We start from the raw sequence: 19,080 nt of genomic DNA, 5'->3' as shown, positions 1-19,080 counted from the left end.
AAACTTCCTATTACATCTAAGGAAAGTCTGGACCACAAGCTGTACTTGTTCCACTAAATTCTGATTTTGAACTGAAGCTGAGCAAGAAGATAACATAATCATAGAATCATAGAATGGTCTGGGTTGGAAGGGACCCCAAGGATCATAGAGCTCCAACCCCCCTGCCACAGGCAGGGACACCAACCTCCAGGCCTGGATCTACACAAGGCTGCCCAGGGCCCCATCCAACCTGGCCTTGAACACCTCCAGGGACGGGGCATCCACCACTTCTCTGGGCAGCCTGTTCCAGCACCTCACCACTCTTTCTGTAAAAAACTTCCCCCTAATATCTAATCAAAACCTTCCCTCCTTTAGCTTTAATGGCAGCCCTATCCTTGCAAAGGCCCATCCATGTCCTTATACATCGAACCAAGTCCCATTTACTTTGGGGGAGCTACTTCCAAAGTACAGAGGTGGTTGCATCTATAACTCTTGGCCATGCCAGGACCTTTCCAAGTTTTTTGGGAAAAGCACACAGCATGACCAAACCCCACCTGAACCCTGTAATAGCTTTTCTTCTCCAGCTGTAAGCAAAATGCATCGGAATTGATAATACTACTTTTTCACATATCCAGATGCAAACCCCATGCACGGCTTTTGCCTGCTGTGAAAAGCGTTCCTCTTCCCTCTGTTTTTAAATAGTGCATGAGGTGGGAAACAAACGTTTCCCCTGCGATATGTAGAGAAATAAACATACGAGGAGCTTTCAGCTCAGCTTCACAAATGCCTTTTCCGTGTGAAGTTTGTTTCTTCACATTTCCAAGCAAAACTTGCATCTTTGCTGAGCACAGGTTCAATTGCGTGCTGTAAATTTTACGTAACAGCTTTACACTAGCTCTTAGGAAGTGCACTTAGATCTGCAAACTGTTATTTTTCTAAACATTTAACTTCAGACTTTACAGTTTCACAAGTGACGGGTCCGTGTTTCATCTAGCAAACTACTGCAAAATCCACATGCTGAAAGAATGAGCCTATAATTACACGTGCAGTCGGTATTAGCTGTTTATAGACATTCTTCAAATGCATTTGAAATAAAAACGAATACAGAGCTGTGAATGTTGCACATTGAAACATTATGGAAGATGACTTATATCCTTCCAAGGTACTTTCTTGCTAAGGATATGTCGTATTTCTATTTTTATAACACATTAACATTTTTTTACTGATAATGCAAGATTCGAGCTGCAATGGAAGGCCCAGTCTTCCTGTTACGTACTTCTGAAGCACTTTCTGCGGTGCAAGTCAACACTTAATGGAAGTCAGTTTATTTCTTAAATACTTTGTGTTTATACAGCTGTTCTGATTTTTCTTTCTTTTTTTAACTTTACAACATCTGAAATGAAAATGCCACAAGTAAAAAGAGAAATTAAACCAATAGAAAACCAAAACTATTTTGTGACAAAGACATACAAAAGGAATAAAAAGCATTTAGTAACAGAAAAGCAAATTGTTCCGAAGAGCTTCAACGACTCCACTTAGTTTTGTTCTGTAGTCAAATGATCATTTCTACTGGAAGCTAGCTTAATTTGCTAATACACTGAAGAAGGATCACCCCATGTATTCACAGGTTTTCCTCTTAACCATACCTTAAGAAAACAGTGTTGCCAGTCATGTTGGTTGGGTCAGTGTTCCTCGCCATGAAGCCCCTTTTGCCATCCTTCGGGTGGAGTTCCAAAGCACCAGAAATGCTGCAGGGGGTTGTGAAGGGTCATCTGTGCTTCTCCATCACTCTCTGTATAGTGTTTTGCTTATCCCTTCATGGAGGACTTACCCATTCCTTCTGCTGCTGACATCATGAGCTGACAAGCTGACACTCCCCCTTTACCCCCCTCTCCCCATCTCTCCTTTTGCTGATACACGGCTGTGGAAGGGAAGCACACACCGCAAATGTCTTTGAAAACAAAGCTGTGCTGGAGAAACGTGCTTCAGACACCTCAGCTGACTTCTCGGTCGAGTGTTGTTTCACTTTCAGTGAGCGTCCACGTCTAGGTCAGGCCTCCGCCTGGGAAGTTTCCACATGTGGGACCATTTTTCACACTCCCTGGAACACTTTAGGTCCACGACCCTTATTGATTTGGTGTGCAGAAATCTCTGTGGGTGTTTTCTCTGCGATAGGGGTTGTCAGCATACCTTAGTGGGATGAGGTTTACATTCACACAGCCTGCTCTTGGTTTAAAGTGCTTCAGAAAAGTCCTCATCGAGCCCGATTTAGGGCTTGATATGATCTGTCTCAGGGGAGGTGCGTCTACTGTTCCCACCCATGGAGGGGGCAGCGGAGAAAATTCAGCACAGGGAGTCCTGCTGTGAGGTGCCACAGCAGAAGAGAAGGGCTGGTAGGTCATGATGGGGACATACAGGTAGAGGCTGGGCAACTACAGCAGTTTCTTCCCAGCAGTGCGCTGAGATGGCTTCAAAGGCAGTGTTCAGTGGAGGTACCTCGTGGGTGAGTTCCCCAGGGCATGCATCTGCCTCTCCTCTCTGCAGCACCCTGGACCAACAAGAGTGAGTCCATACACACAGGGGACAAAAATAAAAATTAAAACTGTGCATTCAAACAATGATTTTTCCTCATTAGAACTGGAAGCATCCCCCAGAAACCTAGGGGGAGAAAAAAGAGGACAACTTTCTAGTGCAGATTACTGAAACATTTGTTGCGTCCCCAAAGCAAGCACTTGTATGCAACAGATTTGGTGCCAGTACATTCTGTTCCTGAACAGCATATATGTTTCTTGAATATGACAACCGAGGAAATTTATTGAAAGCAGAGAAAACATTAACTATTTTTTATTTCTTGCTTGTGTATGTCTGAGTGATATACTTTAGTTCTCCCATAAATCTGAGCTTCTTCAGGTTTTGGGTGTTGGGTTTTTACTTTAGCAATTCAGGACTTTTCAAGGTTTAGCAGAAATTGGTGGAGAATGTGCAGTAAAAAATGTACCAGTCTAATGTACTCAACAATTATTGAAAGGGCACGGTGTATGTACTTTCAGAGTATGCAAATTTAATCAAGTAATTCTCCTCAAAAAGTCTATGAGGTGTTCACACAATTATTTATGACTTTTTAAAAATACTACTGCTTTCTGCTTATAGCATGTGTGCCATCAGTTTGTACCAGATGCTTAAATGTGAATGCATCACCTGAATGCTGTGTGTGGTGCAAAACTTCTGATTCTTGCCTAGCACTTTCCATGGGCTTATTAGAAACAGAACTCTTATGAACGAAATTAAAAATAGAGGCACAGGTGTCTGACAGCTAGAGGGCAGCTAGAACATCTAGTCTAATCTCCTGTACATCATCTTTCCTTCGGTTTCATAGAGCTACCTCTGGCCTGGAAAATTCAGGTACCAGAAGTGAGTGCAGAATGCCAACACTGTCTACTCCACAAATCTTTTGGGAACAAATGGACTTAAAGTCCAATAGACACTAGCCAAGGAAGGGTTGAAGGACTAGGAGGGTTGGTGTGTGGTTTGATATTATCAAATAGCACCTTCTTGCTTCACTTTCTAAACCAGTTTCAGTTGCTTTTACCTTTCAAAGAGAGATAGGTATAGTCCTTGGTTTGTGACTTCACCCTCAGAATAATTTCTTTTTAGTTCTTTCGATAACTGGGACTGTCTCTTTCTGCAGATGTAATCTGAGTGGAGCATCAGTTAAAATGTTTGAAAAAGACTCGCACTTTAGCAGTGGGACAAATGTAAATTAGAAACTACTATTTGTCTCCTGATGTCATCCTGCTTTTGTACAATACACTGGCTTTCTTTGGAAAGTCGTATTTCTGTAGATCACTCAGGTCTGTGATTACAGTCTGCAGACAGAAATTGCACCGTGGTTACTTCATGGCCGCATCTTGCTCTTGTGGAGCTGTCAGGCACCTTCAGCTCAGCACGGTGTTGAGCCGAGTTTGAACAGTTAAACACAGAAATCCAACAGGGCAGCTCTAGCAGCAAAGTGCACCAGGTAAGAATATGACTTGATCTGGGAACTTTTCTGGTGACCTCTGTGGTTTTCCACTTGGAGAGCACAAAGTCTTGAATTCATTCGTAACTCTCCCCTTGGTATCCCGAGCATGTGTATAAGCATCCTGTAACAGGATAAGCATCAGGGAGTAATCATTATCAAACACCCCTGCATGGTATTAAGATAGACAATCAAAACCTTGAGCTATGGAAAGTGGTTGGTGTAGTTAAATGTGTCAGACGTGACTCAAAAGTCTCCTTCCTTTCTGAAGATATTACTTCATTCATGTTAACCACATTTGTAAGTGGCCTGGACTGAAGAGATAGTGTTTGGGGAATTCCAAACTCTTTTATATGCAGTTGGGAGATTTAGGAATAGCTGCTCTGCATTCCACATTGATACATAATCCTCATTATGGCTTTGACTAAGAACATGGTAATTCGCCAGAAAAATAAATAAAACAAGTTATTGGTCAGAGGCGTACCGTATAGGGAGTACTAATAAAAACAAGTATTTTTGGCTGTAGTCTAAAGTTCCTACTGTAAATGAGCTAATTTAGGGCTGTATCCTCCCTTGAGATCATGGGCTGGAACGTGAGATAAGCAGTAGCTGTGCAGATACATTTGGGTGGTAGCACAGACGTGTGCCTTCTCCACATTCAGAGGGAAGGAGCCGGGGGAAACATGTGCTGTTGTTTCCCTGAGCAAGGACTGGCCCCTCCAAGAAGGGGAGCACTCTTCATCCATTAGGAGATGTTTAGCTACTCCTGCTACCAATTCATGTCCTGACTCCTTGGAAATGTATGCGGATTTGCTCTGTATCCCAGAAGAGAATCTGTCTTCCATCTTCAGTTCTGATGAACTGCAAGAGAGGCAGACATAGACTTGGACAGCATACACATGTCTTCAGATAGATGCGTCCATTTGCCCCCCACAGATGTTAGGGACCAGGAGTATTGCTGTTCACAGAGAGCTAGCTGTGAACACTGGCCATCTGTGCCTGCACAAACAGGTGGTGACACACAGCTTGTTCTTCAGTTACTGACTTGCTTACAGTAATATTCAAGTTGCGGTTTCACGATCAGCTTCAACCATTCCAATCCCGAGTCCACTGCCAACAGGGGCAGATCTCACCTACCTGCCACCTCACGCTGGTATGTGCTCCATCCTGCCACATTACCCTGGGAGCTTGGAGGGCACCACAGCTCTCTGCATCAGGGAGCTGCTGGGATGGAGCCCCCTCAGAAAGGTGATTTGCTGAAAGTTACAGCAGCACACTGATCTGACTGGCAGAGAGAGTGTTAACATTGTGTGAGGAGAGAACTTAGCAGCATGGGTTGGTTATAAAACCAAATCCTCAGGAGGCTTTTCAGGAGGCTGGGTGGTGAAGATTGCTTTATTTCCAGGGGAAGGAAAAAAAAAAAAAAAAAAAAAGAGGAAATTCAGCACTCATTTTTTATTGACTTTGTTAGGTGTCTCCTGAAAGTGAAATTTTTTTCCATTTTTAGCTGTCAGAATTGAAACCCAACAGCCAAACATCCCCACTCAGCTTTTGTATTTCCCACTGGTTTTTTTTAACTAAATAGTTCCATATTATTAAAAAACCTCCACAAAACTATCAAAGAGACGTTACAGAAAAAATTATCAATGAGTTACTCTTCTATTTAAATTGCTCCCAAAGAACTAACCATTTATTTAGTGTGCCCGTAAGTACTGAAGAGATGCGTACTAGATTGACAGGTTAGGAGATCTGTTGACCCTGATGTACTACTGTAACTAATCAGTGCCACTTAGCATCCCTGAACTCCTGCAGCTATGCAGGGTGGTACAAAAAGTTTTAATTGAGAACAGAGAGTTTCGGAAACATTGATTGGCACATTTTTTACTATTTTGAGGTTTTTTTCTTTCCTTTACTGTTATTTTGTTCATGCTATCCACCTCTAATTGTGAAGTCTTCCCCTAACAGTAAATGCCATTAGGTGAGCTGTGCTGGCAGTAGCATTGCTTGCATGTAGCAGGATCTTTCCTTGGGGTTTTACTGTTCAGGCTGTTAGAATGTGGAGAGGTTACAACAACAGAGGCAAAAAACCCCGGCCCCAAACTGAAGTGGCCATACCCAGCCATACATTAAACATAAAGAGCTTTTAGCTTTTTGCAGCTCTGTGATGTAATTGCTTATGGTCAATATCGGCCCAGGGTTGGAAGAGTGGTGTTTCACTGTCTGCTTATCGGAGCCACGTCTCACAAATGCTGCATTATAAACATTTCTGTGGCTTCAGTTCTGGGCCTTTCTTCACTAGATCCTACTGGGTTTTGCTCTTTGAGACATTTCTCACCCTCACGCCCCCGCCCCGAAATACACACCTGCCATACAGAGTGGGCCATGGTCTGCTTGCAAGGGCTCCTTTCAGGTTCTTGGCAAACCTCAGGTTCCGTCAGGAGCCAACTCTGGCTGCTTGCTTCTTGTTCTAACAGCCTCAACAGCACCTTCTTGTCAACCTGGAGGTGTTAGGCTTACAGCACCATGCTGTAAGAAGCTTATTGGGGTTGTTTTGTTTGTTTATCAGTTTCCAAATCACATGCTTGTAACAGTCTTCTGCTCCCAAGTTTTGCACATCCCAACTAAAGCAGAGTGGGTGAATTTCTGACCTGCTTCAGACAGTGACTAAAGTCCACTTTATTTTAGTGGATGAGACTTGCACCTCTTCTCTTCTTAGTCCTGTTAAAGGACTTAATTTAAAGAACTTAATAACTTAATGTAATAACTTACTTTCAATAAAGTCCTATGATATGAACAAAGCATCAGCAGCACTAGGAGAACAATTGCGCACTGCTTTTTAGGTAGTGGTCCTTGCAGCTCCTAAGATCTGTAGACTATTTCCAAAGTGCAGCAACCGGAAGTTTGGCTTAAATTTGCTATACAAGGGCTCCCACAATAACTGGAATGATTTTAGATGCCCACAAATCAGAGAAAGGCTGAAAACTACATGTAGGGCATTCGTCTACCAAAGAAGAAGCCCTAAGCTGCAGCAGCAGGAGCTTACACTGTTTCAGCACACCACTGAGAGCAGGCTTGTAGTTTTTCTGTCTTATGAATATCCCAACCTTTCTCTCTTGCCCACTCTGCCTCACCAGTGCCAGTAGCATCCAAATGCACAAAAAAGAGATTTCCTGAGAAAAAGCACCCCAGAAATGGATGTCTCAAAAGTTCCCCAACAGCTGAAAAACATCAGCTCTTGTAAAATATGTGACAAGTACGGTTGCATGACAGTGTGAGGGGGTCTAAAAGTCCTGCTGGCGATCGCTCGGGATACTCTGCATAGCTGTTCAGGGATTCACCTCCTGTGAGTAATGACAAGCATCCCAAAGATAGGCCAGTAGAAATTCAGTCTAATGCCACTCTGTATTATTCATCACGCAGGAGAGAGAGTGAGTGTGCATGTGCGTGTGTGTGTGCATGTGTGCTGTATGCCATCATCTCGTGCCACCTGACATTCCCGTCTCTGTGAAGTGAGGGCTCCTGCCGTTCCAGCAGCAGTGGCACAGGGCTCTCTGGGGAGAGAGGCAGTCCCACAGGCAGAGCTTTGGTGCTGCTCTCTCCCATGCGGCCTTTTTTGCGGCAGCTGTTTAACATCGTCCTTTTACCTCGCTGTGCCAGGAACCTGGCCCAGCAATTCTGGCGTCCAGGTTGCCATTTATGAAGCAGCCCTTTGTTACCCTGCGTTGGAGGCACGCTGTGCCTGTATGCTGGCTGTTTCTCCCTTTGCAGATGAGTTCTTTGGGCCGCATTCATGCCCAGCAGAAGCAGCGCAGGCCCTTGTGTCTTTATTTGCCGCAGCCAAGCTCTGCTCTGAGTGGGCGTCATTTCACCAGGAGTTTGGCCCGGAGTCTCCTTCCTTCAGTTTTGCTCTCTGCCTGATGATGCTCTCTAGCAGCACTTTAGTGCAGGGTGTGGGACACACTGTGGGGAACCTGATGGGTTGGAGGTTGGGCTTTTTTTTTTTGGCGAGCATAGCATGCCAAATTATGCAGAAGGCCACAGAGATGATTGAGGGCCTGGAGCATCTCGCCTGTGAGGAAGGGCTGAGTGAGCTGGGACTGTTCAGCCTTGAGAAAAGAAGACTGAGAGGGGATCTTATGCATGTTCATAAATATCTGAAGTGTGGGAGACAGAGGGAAATGGCCAGCCTCCTTTCAGTTGTCTGTGGGGACAGGACAAGGGGCAATGGCTTCAAGTTGGAGCACAGGAAGTTCCGCACCAATATGCAGAAGAACTTTTTCACAATAAGGGTGACAGAGCCTTGGGACAGGCTGCCCAGGGGGGTTGTGGAGTCTCCTTCTCTGGAGATATTCTAGACCCATCTGGACACCTATCTCTGCGACCTGTCCTAGGGAAACTGTTTTGGCAAGAGGGTTGGACTCTGGAGATCCATTCCGACCACTAAAATTCTGTGATTCTGTGAAATTATACCAAATGAACCTATGTTCCTGTCTGCAGGGTAACTTGAGTGCAAAAATGTACAAGAGAGGGGTGAGTACTGCCCCCCATATAGGGGGGTGTTCAGCCTCTCTGTGGTTTGGTAGTATATATGTACATTAAAAAGTCTAATCCTTTTGATATGACTGTAAAAAGGAAAACCAATGTAATCGCATCTGGTGAGCTCTAGAGCTGTACATGATTCAGCGACCCTTTGATGTGTTTACATAACTCCAAAAATGTGGGTTGCCTGCACGCGTGCACAGAAAGGGAACAGACTCCATAGCCTCTCTGCCCCCCTGCGTGGGGGAGCACAGGCATGCCCAGGTCTGGCTGGTTCCATACAATAACGTGGTTTTATCTGGATATTTTAATCTGTCCCAAACATCACAGGGGAACTTATGTCTCCTGTTCTCATGTGCAATATTGCTATTTTTCACTATTGCCATTGTTCTCGTATGATGCATCAGGGGGTGGAAACCTATACCAGAAGCCAGATCCTGTTGTGAGTATTTAATGCTGCCCACAGCCTGATGCCAGCTGTCCGCTTTTTGCTTGGGACGTGGGCAGGGCGTGTGAGCCTGGTCTGCCAGCCCAGCAGTAGCCTTGCCTGTTCTATGGTCCTTTCTTTCTCAGGGTCCCTGGGTGATGCTCAGGACGTAGTCTGTCCCCTATATATAACTAGGATATGGCTTCTTTTCATTTGGTGGGCACACACTGGTTGTGGGCTGGGAGCATGTGTGTGCTCCAGCTCCACGGAGAAGCCATTGCTTCCCTCTCTGTGCTGTGCCGTGACCCCACGGCAGCCCTGTAGCTCTGTCTGGGGCAACCAGATGCACACAGTCCCACTGGTCTTGCTGACCTGACAAACAATGATTTGTTTTCACACTACGGGAAGGCTTCCTGCTATGTGACAGGGGCTTTTCCCCATTTTGATGGCATGACGGACTCGAGCCTGGCCACATGCCAGCAGGATCTGTGGGGACCATCCACGGGTGCTGCTGGGACTGCTGCCCTGCTCTCCAACACCCCCCAAGGTGGTGTGCCATGGGCGCCTTGTGCCTCTACAGCGGGATCAATGAAAGCTAGTCTTGACTCAGGACACCGAGGACCGTAAGAAAAGCTGCTCTGCAGTTACTGATATATCCTTCTGAGGTTAAACCCTAAATCTGGAAGGCACTTAAGCAAGCCCTTAGCGTTCAGTGGGTTCAACGATTTCCTTGTTTTGGTTTCTTGAAAAGAGATGTTGCCCCAAAGCAGGATTTTGTGTTGTTGTGGCTCAGAGTCATGTTAGCCAGGGGATGCAGAGCAAAATCTACAGCCACGTGCAGACCCTGTGTCAGACTGTCAAGCACAAACATGACCAGCATGAAATTTGGGGTGGGGGTGGAGGTGGTTCTGGCAATAAATACCATCTGGTTCAGCAAGTTAGTACCAGATGTCTGGAAGCTTCCAATTCCAGACAGTAAAGGTGGAGCTGAGATAATTAAAATTATATTTCTGTTTGGAAAAAGCAAGAAAAACTGTCATGGCTTTTTAAACAGTCATTTCCAGAAGTAAAGTCATGCCTTTTGCAAATTAGGACATGTCCCATGTTAGAGTAGCTATGAATGAATATCCAGGTGAGAAAGAAGAATACAATGCCAAAAGTTGAGTTTAAAGCAGAATTCCCCCTTTTAGGATCGCTGCCACACAGCACTATGGGGGCAGGGGGGTTGGGGGGGGAAGTCAAATGGCCAGAACAGTTGCATATGCATCTTTCCAACTCATGTTGGCTAACATTTGCTTGTCTTTGATTCCCATACCATGTGGTGCAGAGTTGGCAACTGGTTTGCAAATGTTCTCCGTCATCTTCCCTTCTGTACAGAATCTGTCTTCTCGGGGAAAAGACATGGTATGAATGGGCCTGGCATAGTTCAGAAACACTCTCAAACCCCAATAGCTTCAAGCAAGTCCAAGCTCTGAAGGAAAATTCTGGTTAGCGCCCCAGAGTGACATGGAGCATTTCTGGAATGGAGTCCACATCTCTGAGCTCAGCACGTGCTTCCTAAGCACAAAATCCTGCATTTGTTGGGAGAACCACCTCTCAGGCAGTGAGAGCTCAGGAGAAGCAGAAATCCCTGCGCCTCTGTCAGGGATCCCTTCACTCTCTGAGCTGTAGTGGGCAGGGAGAGCTGGAGGTCCCGCACCCTCCATCTCCAGCACAATGAGAGATAACGCTTAGCTGGTCCTGGGCAGCAGATGAGCTCCAGGGTAGGGGACAAGTGGCATTTCTGGAGGGCAAAGAGGGATGGAGGTACTCAACTCTGTAAGCATCATTGGAGCCACTTCTCTTTTTCAAGCTGTGGTTGGAACTGGCCTCCCAAAATGTATCTGAGCTCACCTTTCTTCTGAAACCTGGGTTAACCAGCTAAAATATGTGGGTAGGGAGGAAAGACACAGCTCATGTTTGGATGCTGAGCAAAGATGTTAGAGAGATGCAGAAATGAACACTGATGCTGCAGAGGTCCTCTCTTTCCTGGGTAGGTTTCTTTGCTGGGGGTGAGGTACTGTTACAGGAACACAGTGATGAAAATACGCAAACTGTGAAAAGATGATCTAATGCTCGGTGCAAAATATTTTTCCTGCTCAGTTTCAATGAAACATAGCAGTTTCCAGATCCTGTGTATGACGTTTCAAAAGCTTAAAATATGAATCCTATAAATCCAATGAATAAAGTGGTGGGCGTGGATTTACTAGGGAAGGAAGGAAGGGAGCTGAATGGCATGTCAATGTTTCTGGATGACTTAAATCTCAACAACATCTCTGTTGAAAGTTTGCTTTTACCAAAACAAGTGTCTATTGCTTTTGAGGATATTTAAGTTCTGTGGAAGGAAAAAGTCTTCACTTTGAACCGTGGCGTCGCTATCCCATTCGTTCATCCACAGATAGCTGAGCAAAGCATACAAAATGGGAATTTGGCTTGTTTGGGGGTTTCTCTAGTAGGCTGTCAAATTAAGTACATGGTTTTCATGGATTTAAAGAGGGACAAAGCTGGACCCTTTACATAGTTAGGGGAAAAGGTGCCAGGATCTAAAAGGTGATGCCTTTAATTGCACTGTGCAGTACCACAGTTTATAAATGGTTCAGTTACTTCATGAGGACTGCTCCCAGGGCAAGCTCAGGATAAGTTAGATAGGTAAAACCTGTCTGCAGTTGAATTTGCAGGTTGGTGTAGTCATGGGAACAGATAGTGAAATAAAAAAAAAATTAAAAAAAAAAAAGCAATGCTGAGGGAGACTTTTTTTGTGATATTCTTTGCTGCTTTAAAAGATGAAAGAAGTTCTATGTCACAGGCAAAAGGAACCCTCTTGCGTGAGAAGTGGGAAATTCCAAGCTTCTAGGAAGAATGGAGAAAAAACCACATTATTTGAAATTGCATTTACATTCCTACAGTTTTCCACATGTTTTCTAGTTTCTTGATTTACCAATCCAAATTTATTAGCAGTTAATTGATGGTCTAGTTACTGAGCAGTACATATTGCTATTATTTTAACTTGTTCTAATGTTCTCCCACCCCCTGCACATGCAGAAAAATGCAGCCCACCTGCCCCAACCACTCTGTACCTTATTAGTGGAGATTGATATGGGATCCCACAAGATCCATGCTCTGAAGTGCTGCTGAGTGACTGGACCATATTTGTAACTACAGTAAAGCGGCATAACTTCAGGGAAATGGTACTTAACTTCTGTCAGCTCCAGATCTGTCTCAGTCCTGATGTATGTTACTGAATTGGGAAGAAGGGATTGTGGAAATCCCTGATATCTCAGGTGAATAACAGGGCTGCGCCAGCCAGAGCACATCCTAGAGTTCTTATTTTGGGAAAATCATCCATTACAAATAAGGACCAATTTTCCATGAGAATTTCAGGACCTACATATCCTAAACTGACTGCATGGAAACAGAAAATATTCTTAGAGCTTCAGCTGTACTGGTTCTTGAGGAGGTCTGAGGAAAGAAAGATGCTTGTCAGTCTATAAAAAGATAAAGAGATTTCTATTGAAAATAAACTTTTAAAATATAATCATGCGACTTCTGTTTCTTTGGTTATGCAGCTGCCTTGGGATCTGAGCTCCTGGTAAACACGCTGGCCTGTTAAAGGACATGATTCAGACTGTCCCAGATCCAGCAGCTCACATCAAGGTTAGTTTCCTGTTTATTATGAGTCCTTGGATGTTTTGAGAGTGGTAAAATTTTAAAAATATGTATACATACTGCAGGTTTTCTTCCATATTTGTAAATTGTGCTGCTGCACAACACTGGCTCTTTTATTCCTCCTTATTTATGTGCTATTGTCTGAGTCAGTCCGGACACCTGTACTGATGTGCTCTGAACTACGTGGGTGTTTCAAAGGTGACTTTTTCTAAGGTTGAAACTCCTTCAAATATTTGTTTGCTTGACAAAATACACCTACTTGAAGAATGCTGAATTCCTGTATCCCTTGGTTCTGCTCCATGAAAGCCAGTGGCAAACATTTAAGTTCAGCTGAAGAAGGAAAATGAGCATAATGCAAAAACTCAAAGCCAAACCAGTGTCCCTTTGGAAACACTCAGTGCATAGTTTTATCTAAGTCACAGGAGCGTAGATGTAGATGTTGAACTGCTATTGCCTTAAAACCACCGTGGTTTTGCTAACATTTCAGAAGGTGATGTACTGCTTCTACTCTATCATTACTAATACTATTACTATTACTATTGTTTCTGTGGTTTTTTTACCCTTCTTCACCAAAGACTAGGAAGCGGCTAGACTTAGCAGGTGTAGCTGATGATGTGTTGCTAAGAACAAGGCATTTTTGGGTATTGACCATAAGCAACAGCATCTGAGCCTCACAAACTGCCTGGTTTGGGGGACACTCTGCCTGACTATTTCATCCTCTAGAGATTTGGTTTGGAAATGGTTTCCTGGCTGCTTCTGGAGAAGAGCAGTAGTTCTCTTTGGCAGAATAAACACATGTGTTACAGCGATGGCTTAGGTGGGAGAAGCCATCCAATCCTTACATGCAACCAAAACAATGAAACTGGGTGCTTCTCATGCACATGGATTTAGCCATCTGAGAATGCCGGCAGTGCAATAAGATTGCTGCAAGCAAAGACATAGATCAGCCATGCTGTAAGCGAAAAGGTTGCTTTTATTCTTTCTGACTGCCTTGCTGTCTGTCTGTGATTCTGTCTTTCCTTAAAGTTACATTTTCTGCAACTTCTTTCATGGAGTTTCTTCAGTCGACTGCCGCCTACCAGTCAGCAGCTCTCTACAGAAAAGCTTCATTTTACAACTTATTTTTAACTGAATATAAATTAAATATTATTTTAAAGAACTCATTTTTCCTGTAAAAAGGTAGTCAATGAAAGAACCTCTCTATCCACCTCTTTGCAGCATTTTTTGATTGGTTTACATACTAGGCTGATTGGCAGTAGTATGACAGCTTGTCCCTTCCTTCTCTCTTAAGTTTTCCAAAACCCAGCACTTTCACAGTCTTCTGGTCCTCAGTTGTTTTTATGGAAATAGCAGAAACATCCCCCCCATCCCTCCCCACCCCAAGGAGTCTTGCCTCAGCATGTCATCTGGATTTCAACCAGTAAGACTTAAAAAAATTGAAGGGGATTTAGTATCTCTTCATTCTGTCTGCAGCACCAGAAATAACATTAAGAACTACTCCTTTTCCTGCTTTTTGCCAAAACTGGTATCTGGGGGTTTTTTCTAACCATGGGAGTTAAAAGTTGGTGGGGGCAAGGCTGGGTGTGCATGCATCATGTTACAGGAGGTAAAAGAGAGCTGCACGAACCTCTCTGTAATGATGTCTTTCAGGGAGCTTGTCCCAGACTCTTTTCATCAGGACAGCGTGCAGAAGTTGCTGTTACATCAAAAAAGGGTGCAAGGAAGGCAATTATTTTAATGCTGTGCTCGGGGTAGGAAAGCTAGCCAGCTAGACATCAAATCCCTGTCTGTTTATGTCATTAGGGTCTGCTTTGGTCTAAGTGCATTCTTCAGAAGGCTGCCGGGGATGCTCTGTTCATTTGGACTTTAGAAGTGGACACAACCACATTCTTAAAAATAAGCCATGAGAAAGCCCAGTGCATGAGATGTGGGAAAGACTGCTTGGTGCCATGGTCTTTTCAGTGTCTCATTGCTCTGGTGATGCAGAAGGGATGGACCAGATTCGTTACGGTCATCCTTTATATGGCTTTGTTTAATTAACTGTACTCTGTCGGGTAGGCACATGGCATAGATCCTTTTATTTTCTCAAATAAGCAGACACAACCTCATTCGTGCACTATTGGAGCTTTAACTTTGAAGATCACTTTCTAGGAACTGTCTAAATTACTGAGATTTGACAGATTTAAAGATTTTTCTGCCTGAACACGTGCAGAAAATTCATGTGAAAGATAAATGAATAAGGCAGTATGAATGTTAAGAGACATTTAGGAGGTTTGTGGAGAAAGGGGGATTTCACTTGCATTATGTGAGTTTTTATGTGTGCTGTTTTGAAATCAGCCTTTCCTGCTGCCAGGAGAAAATGTAACCAGTCTTGCAGCTCTTGTGCTCCATTCCTGAATGCACCCAGGCAGCGCCTCTCCAATTCTGGGAATGTTTTGAAAAGTCTTAATGTGTGTGTCCTCATTTTGTTTGGGCAGCTTCATTTCCATAGCTCCTAACGATTGAGCTTGATATTTTTTGGCTTGAATGAAGCATCCAGAATTGATAAGATGAACCTGTGTTCCTGTTGCTCCCTAATTCCCAGTTTCACCTGAGTCACAGCCTGGTGTTTCGCCCAAACATAAAGGAAAGAAACATTTGATATGCACAGGAAAAAGGATGCATATGTTTGGACTTTTAGTTGGAGTTCAGCAAAATAGGGGGAATTTTGACCCTGAGCAGTTCCATGCAAGTTTAGTGCAAAAGTGGATCTCTTATTCTGTGTGTGCTAAAGGTCACTTGTAGAAAATGCACCGTTTTGGCTGTATTTCCAAACGGGATGTTCCATGAGTGTCCTGAATACTGTTTTCACCAGGACACTGAGCCTTTGCTTGTCAGTCTGAACTTGTTTGCTTTGGGTGGTTCATCATTTGGAACCTACATAAGGATCCAGCTGCTTAGACTAGTGTTAAATAAAGCATCTTAACAAGAGTTACATCTTGTCAAACTCAGAAGAAAGGTTAGAGACGCTTTCAGGAAGTCAGCAGCTAGGTAGCCTCTTTGTATGGGCAACAGTAATTCTCATTTACACCCGTTTTTTAATGTGATCCCCCCGCAGTTATTCGTTGAACTCTAATTCAACAACAATCACAGAAACGCTGTGCAAATCCTCCTCAGTTTTTCATGTGGGCTTTTTTTAATGGTCTATGCTCTCTGTATACTGACTTTTCAGTAAAAACATTCTTTTTTTTTTTTAACTGTTAAATATTATCTTCAGCAACCTCATTTGCAAGTGCTTGTTTGGCTTTGTCATTATCTTGTGCCATCATTGTGAGGTGATTTTGTAGAACCAATTCTCAGGTAAAAGTGAGTTGCAGCTATTCCTTTGGCCCTCACTGGGAGAGGAAGAGGCCAGGATATGACTTATAGGTAAAGAAATTACTGCATTTATTGCATACAGGAATGGAGTGTCACCTGGGGTAAATGGATATAGTTTTCATTGAATGGAGGCTAATTAATGTTGGTGGAAGATTTGGTCTGTATATTTAGCTGGTCCAATTTTTCTGTTTCTTGGTGCTGATTTTGAGATCTGGGATGACTAAAGCAACAGGTGAATGGCAGCAGCTGAGCCGAGGTGCTTGTGGATTGCATAGCCTGCTTTTGTCTTGGTGTTGCAGTTTTGTGAGGCTGTGCTGCTGGGACGGGTGTTTTAAGCAGCAGTTAAGAGTTTTCTGCCACCCTAAGCTATAAACAATGAGCAATTCAAGGCCAAAGTTGCGGCCTGAGAGATAGTGAGTGCCTCTGAGAATCACATATAGGAGAAAACAACCAGGAAGCAGCTGCATTTTGCCACCGGAGAAGGGAGCGAGAAGATGTAACGAGCTGTGCAGACACCAAGGCCAGAAAGGGCAGGGGAGGAGGCGTCCCAGGTGCTGGAGAGAAAGATGCCCCTGCAGCCCATGGAGAAACCCATGGAAAAGGCCGAGACCCCACCTGCAGAAGATGCTGTGACCCTACGTTGGAACAAGCCGCTGCCAGCACTTGCAGCCATGAGGAGAATCAGAGAATCAGAGATGAGTGTGAGAGAGATTTGCGCTGGATCAGGTTTGCTGAGGGAGGCTGGTGACCCCACAGAGGACTGGGACTGAGAGACATTGTGATGTATGACTGCCCGCCGTAGTAGTGACCCACGCCAGGGCAGCTGGTGAATAGATAAAGCCCTGGGGAAAGGATTCACGTTGGAGAAGTTCACGGAGGACTGTCTCCTGTGGGTGAGACCCTACGGTGCAGCAGGGGGAGGGTGTGGAATGAATGCTCCCCCACCCCCCGGCTGAGAGGGAAACCAACTTGCAAGCGACTGACCGAAGCCCCCATCTCACAGTCCCTGCCCCCCTGTGCTGCAGTCGGGGGGAAGAAGGGAGTGAAATCATGACTAGAGTGAAGTCTGCTAAGAAGGGAGCGGGGAGGGAGGTTAGAGGTGTCTTAAGATCTGGAAAAGGAAAATGGCTCATGAAGAAGTAACCGAGAACCCATTTTTTCCCAGTCCCTGCCCCCCTGTACTGCGAGCAGGGGGAAGAAGGGAGCAAGATCATGGCAAAGTCTGCTGAGAAGGGAATTTTGGGGGGTTAGAGTTGTTTTAAGATCTGATTACATTTGTTTTAAGATCTGGTTGTGCTCTCAACTCCGGTTTCTTCACTGTTCTTTGTAGTTGTAGTGTAGTGTAATAAAGTAGTTTTTCTCTTCTTCACTTTGTGTTGAGTCTGTTTTGCCCACATCACTGCTGACAGAATGATCTCTCCCTATCCTTATTTTAACTCCTGAGCCTCTTAATATATATTTTCTCCCTTGTCCAACTAAGGGGAGTAATAGACTGACTTTGGTGGGCATCTGGCCTCCAGCCAGAGCTAAACCACGACACTTGGTGAAGCTACAAAACGTGGGTGCTTCATGTCCCAGATAGCTTAAACGAAGAGGATGTTTTTAATAAAAAAATTCTCTAAGGGCGCCAAACACTTTGAGACAACCTCAGCTGGTCTGTATCCGTACAGCCGCATTTGTTCTGTGGATGTAACTTAGAGGTTGTTGCCTCTGAATCTATCAAATTGAGGCTACCAAATCTGAAAACTATACCTCGTAGTGTAGTCAGAGAAAACCAGTTTTCTCTGAAGAAATGATAGAATTGAGGAACTCCATTGCTGTTTCTGAAAATTACTCCTGAATTTAGCACTGATGTGCCTGGGCTGTGGATTAGGCAGCACATGCACATTTCCATGTACTACATCCCATATTGTCATTGGAAGTGTTACAAAACCAGATCCCAGAGCTCCTTTGCTGGCCAAAGAGTACATTGGATTTCAAATTGTGGCAGTGTAGACATGCTGCTGGATGTACCTAATCTGTTGCGTTATGGTTAAATCAGCTTTTTTTTAACTGGTATTATTCATTAAGGAGCATATTCTGGGTCTGATACAATCTGTTATTTTTCCTGGAATTGTGGAGTCTCTAAATACGATCCAAAACTTCGTTATGCCGGGAGTTTTGTATACACAGTGAAGGCTCTGCCTGAATAGGCAAGGGGGGACATGAAGGGAAGGAGGGCAGAATTAGTATTATCCTACAGGATAAGGAGGATAAAGCAAGGCTTTTCCTCCTGCGATTTTTTGGGGTCTTGGCTAAACTAGGAGCCTAGTCTTTGTGGATTCTTTGCATTGCTAAAGCACTTCTTTCATAGTTTATGAAATGATATTTGGGCAGCGCAGCTAAGAGTGAGAGCATGGAAATCCAAGCCAAAGATACGAAGAGCTTTGCCCAAAGGCCCATATGAAGCAAGCTAGCGGCAGACGCACTGCAGCCTAATTGAGTAGGCGATCCATATGGAGTGTGTAATACTACTGTATCGCAGGATGTCACCACTGGAGCCAATTTGATAACATACTCCCATCCCTCCAGAAAATACAGAATAACGGCTCCTGTTAATGAGCCAAGGCTCCCACAGGTATGAATTGGTGACGACCCCATGGACTTACTGCCCGCAGTGGCCTCTAGCTGTGAGACGGTGCCCTCAGAGCCAGCACACAGGGGTGCACAAGCTGCTGTGGGCTATCAGGGGTGCCAGCATGGTGCCTGATGGCTGCACCGGGATAACTGCTGCATCTGGGCTCTCCTCTCATGGGTGACAAATATCCTGCAGTGACAGATGTGAAAAAGCATTGGTGTCAGCAGTCCCCGAAGCTGCTGTTGCTCAGTGGCTGTAAGTCCCACCCCCGTTGCTTACCCCTCAACGTTTACTTCATTATTCTGGCAAAACTAGAAAAGCTCTTCCACTGCTTCCGTACCGACAGGACCCCACCACTGTTTCAGTTTCAATGTGCTTCTCACTAATTATGCTGGCTATGTTGTACTTGCTAAGCCTTGTTTGAACGACGGCCACAGT

At 44.4% G+C, this 19,080-nt stretch overlaps 1 protein-coding gene across 2 annotated transcripts in view; it reads left to right on the top strand.

The window, feature by feature from the left end:
• Nucleotides 1–12,611: 12,611 nt before the first annotated feature.
• The window catches only part of ERG (ETS transcription factor ERG), a gene marked incomplete at its 5' end in the record, with an annotated part of 108,821 nt that continues 102,352 nt past the window's right edge, over nucleotides 12,612–19,080 (top strand). Inside the window, one exon of one of the 2 annotated variants that reach the window (XM_084273992.1) lies at nucleotides 12,612–12,656. In XM_084273992.1, coding sequence (XP_084130118.1) covers nucleotides 12,618–12,656 — 39 coding nt within the window. The remainder of the gene's footprint in view (nucleotides 12,657–19,080) is intronic. The other variant, XM_084273991.1, reaches the window with a different exon arrangement.

Source organism: Gallinula chloropus (assembly GCF_964237585.1).
Source record: "Gallinula chloropus genome assembly, chromosome: 1".
Lineage (NCBI taxonomy): Eukaryota > Metazoa > Chordata > Aves > Gruiformes > Rallidae > Gallinula > Gallinula chloropus.
Note: the sequence above shows the minus strand (reverse complement) of the source record. Positions and strands in the feature narration are given on the sequence as shown.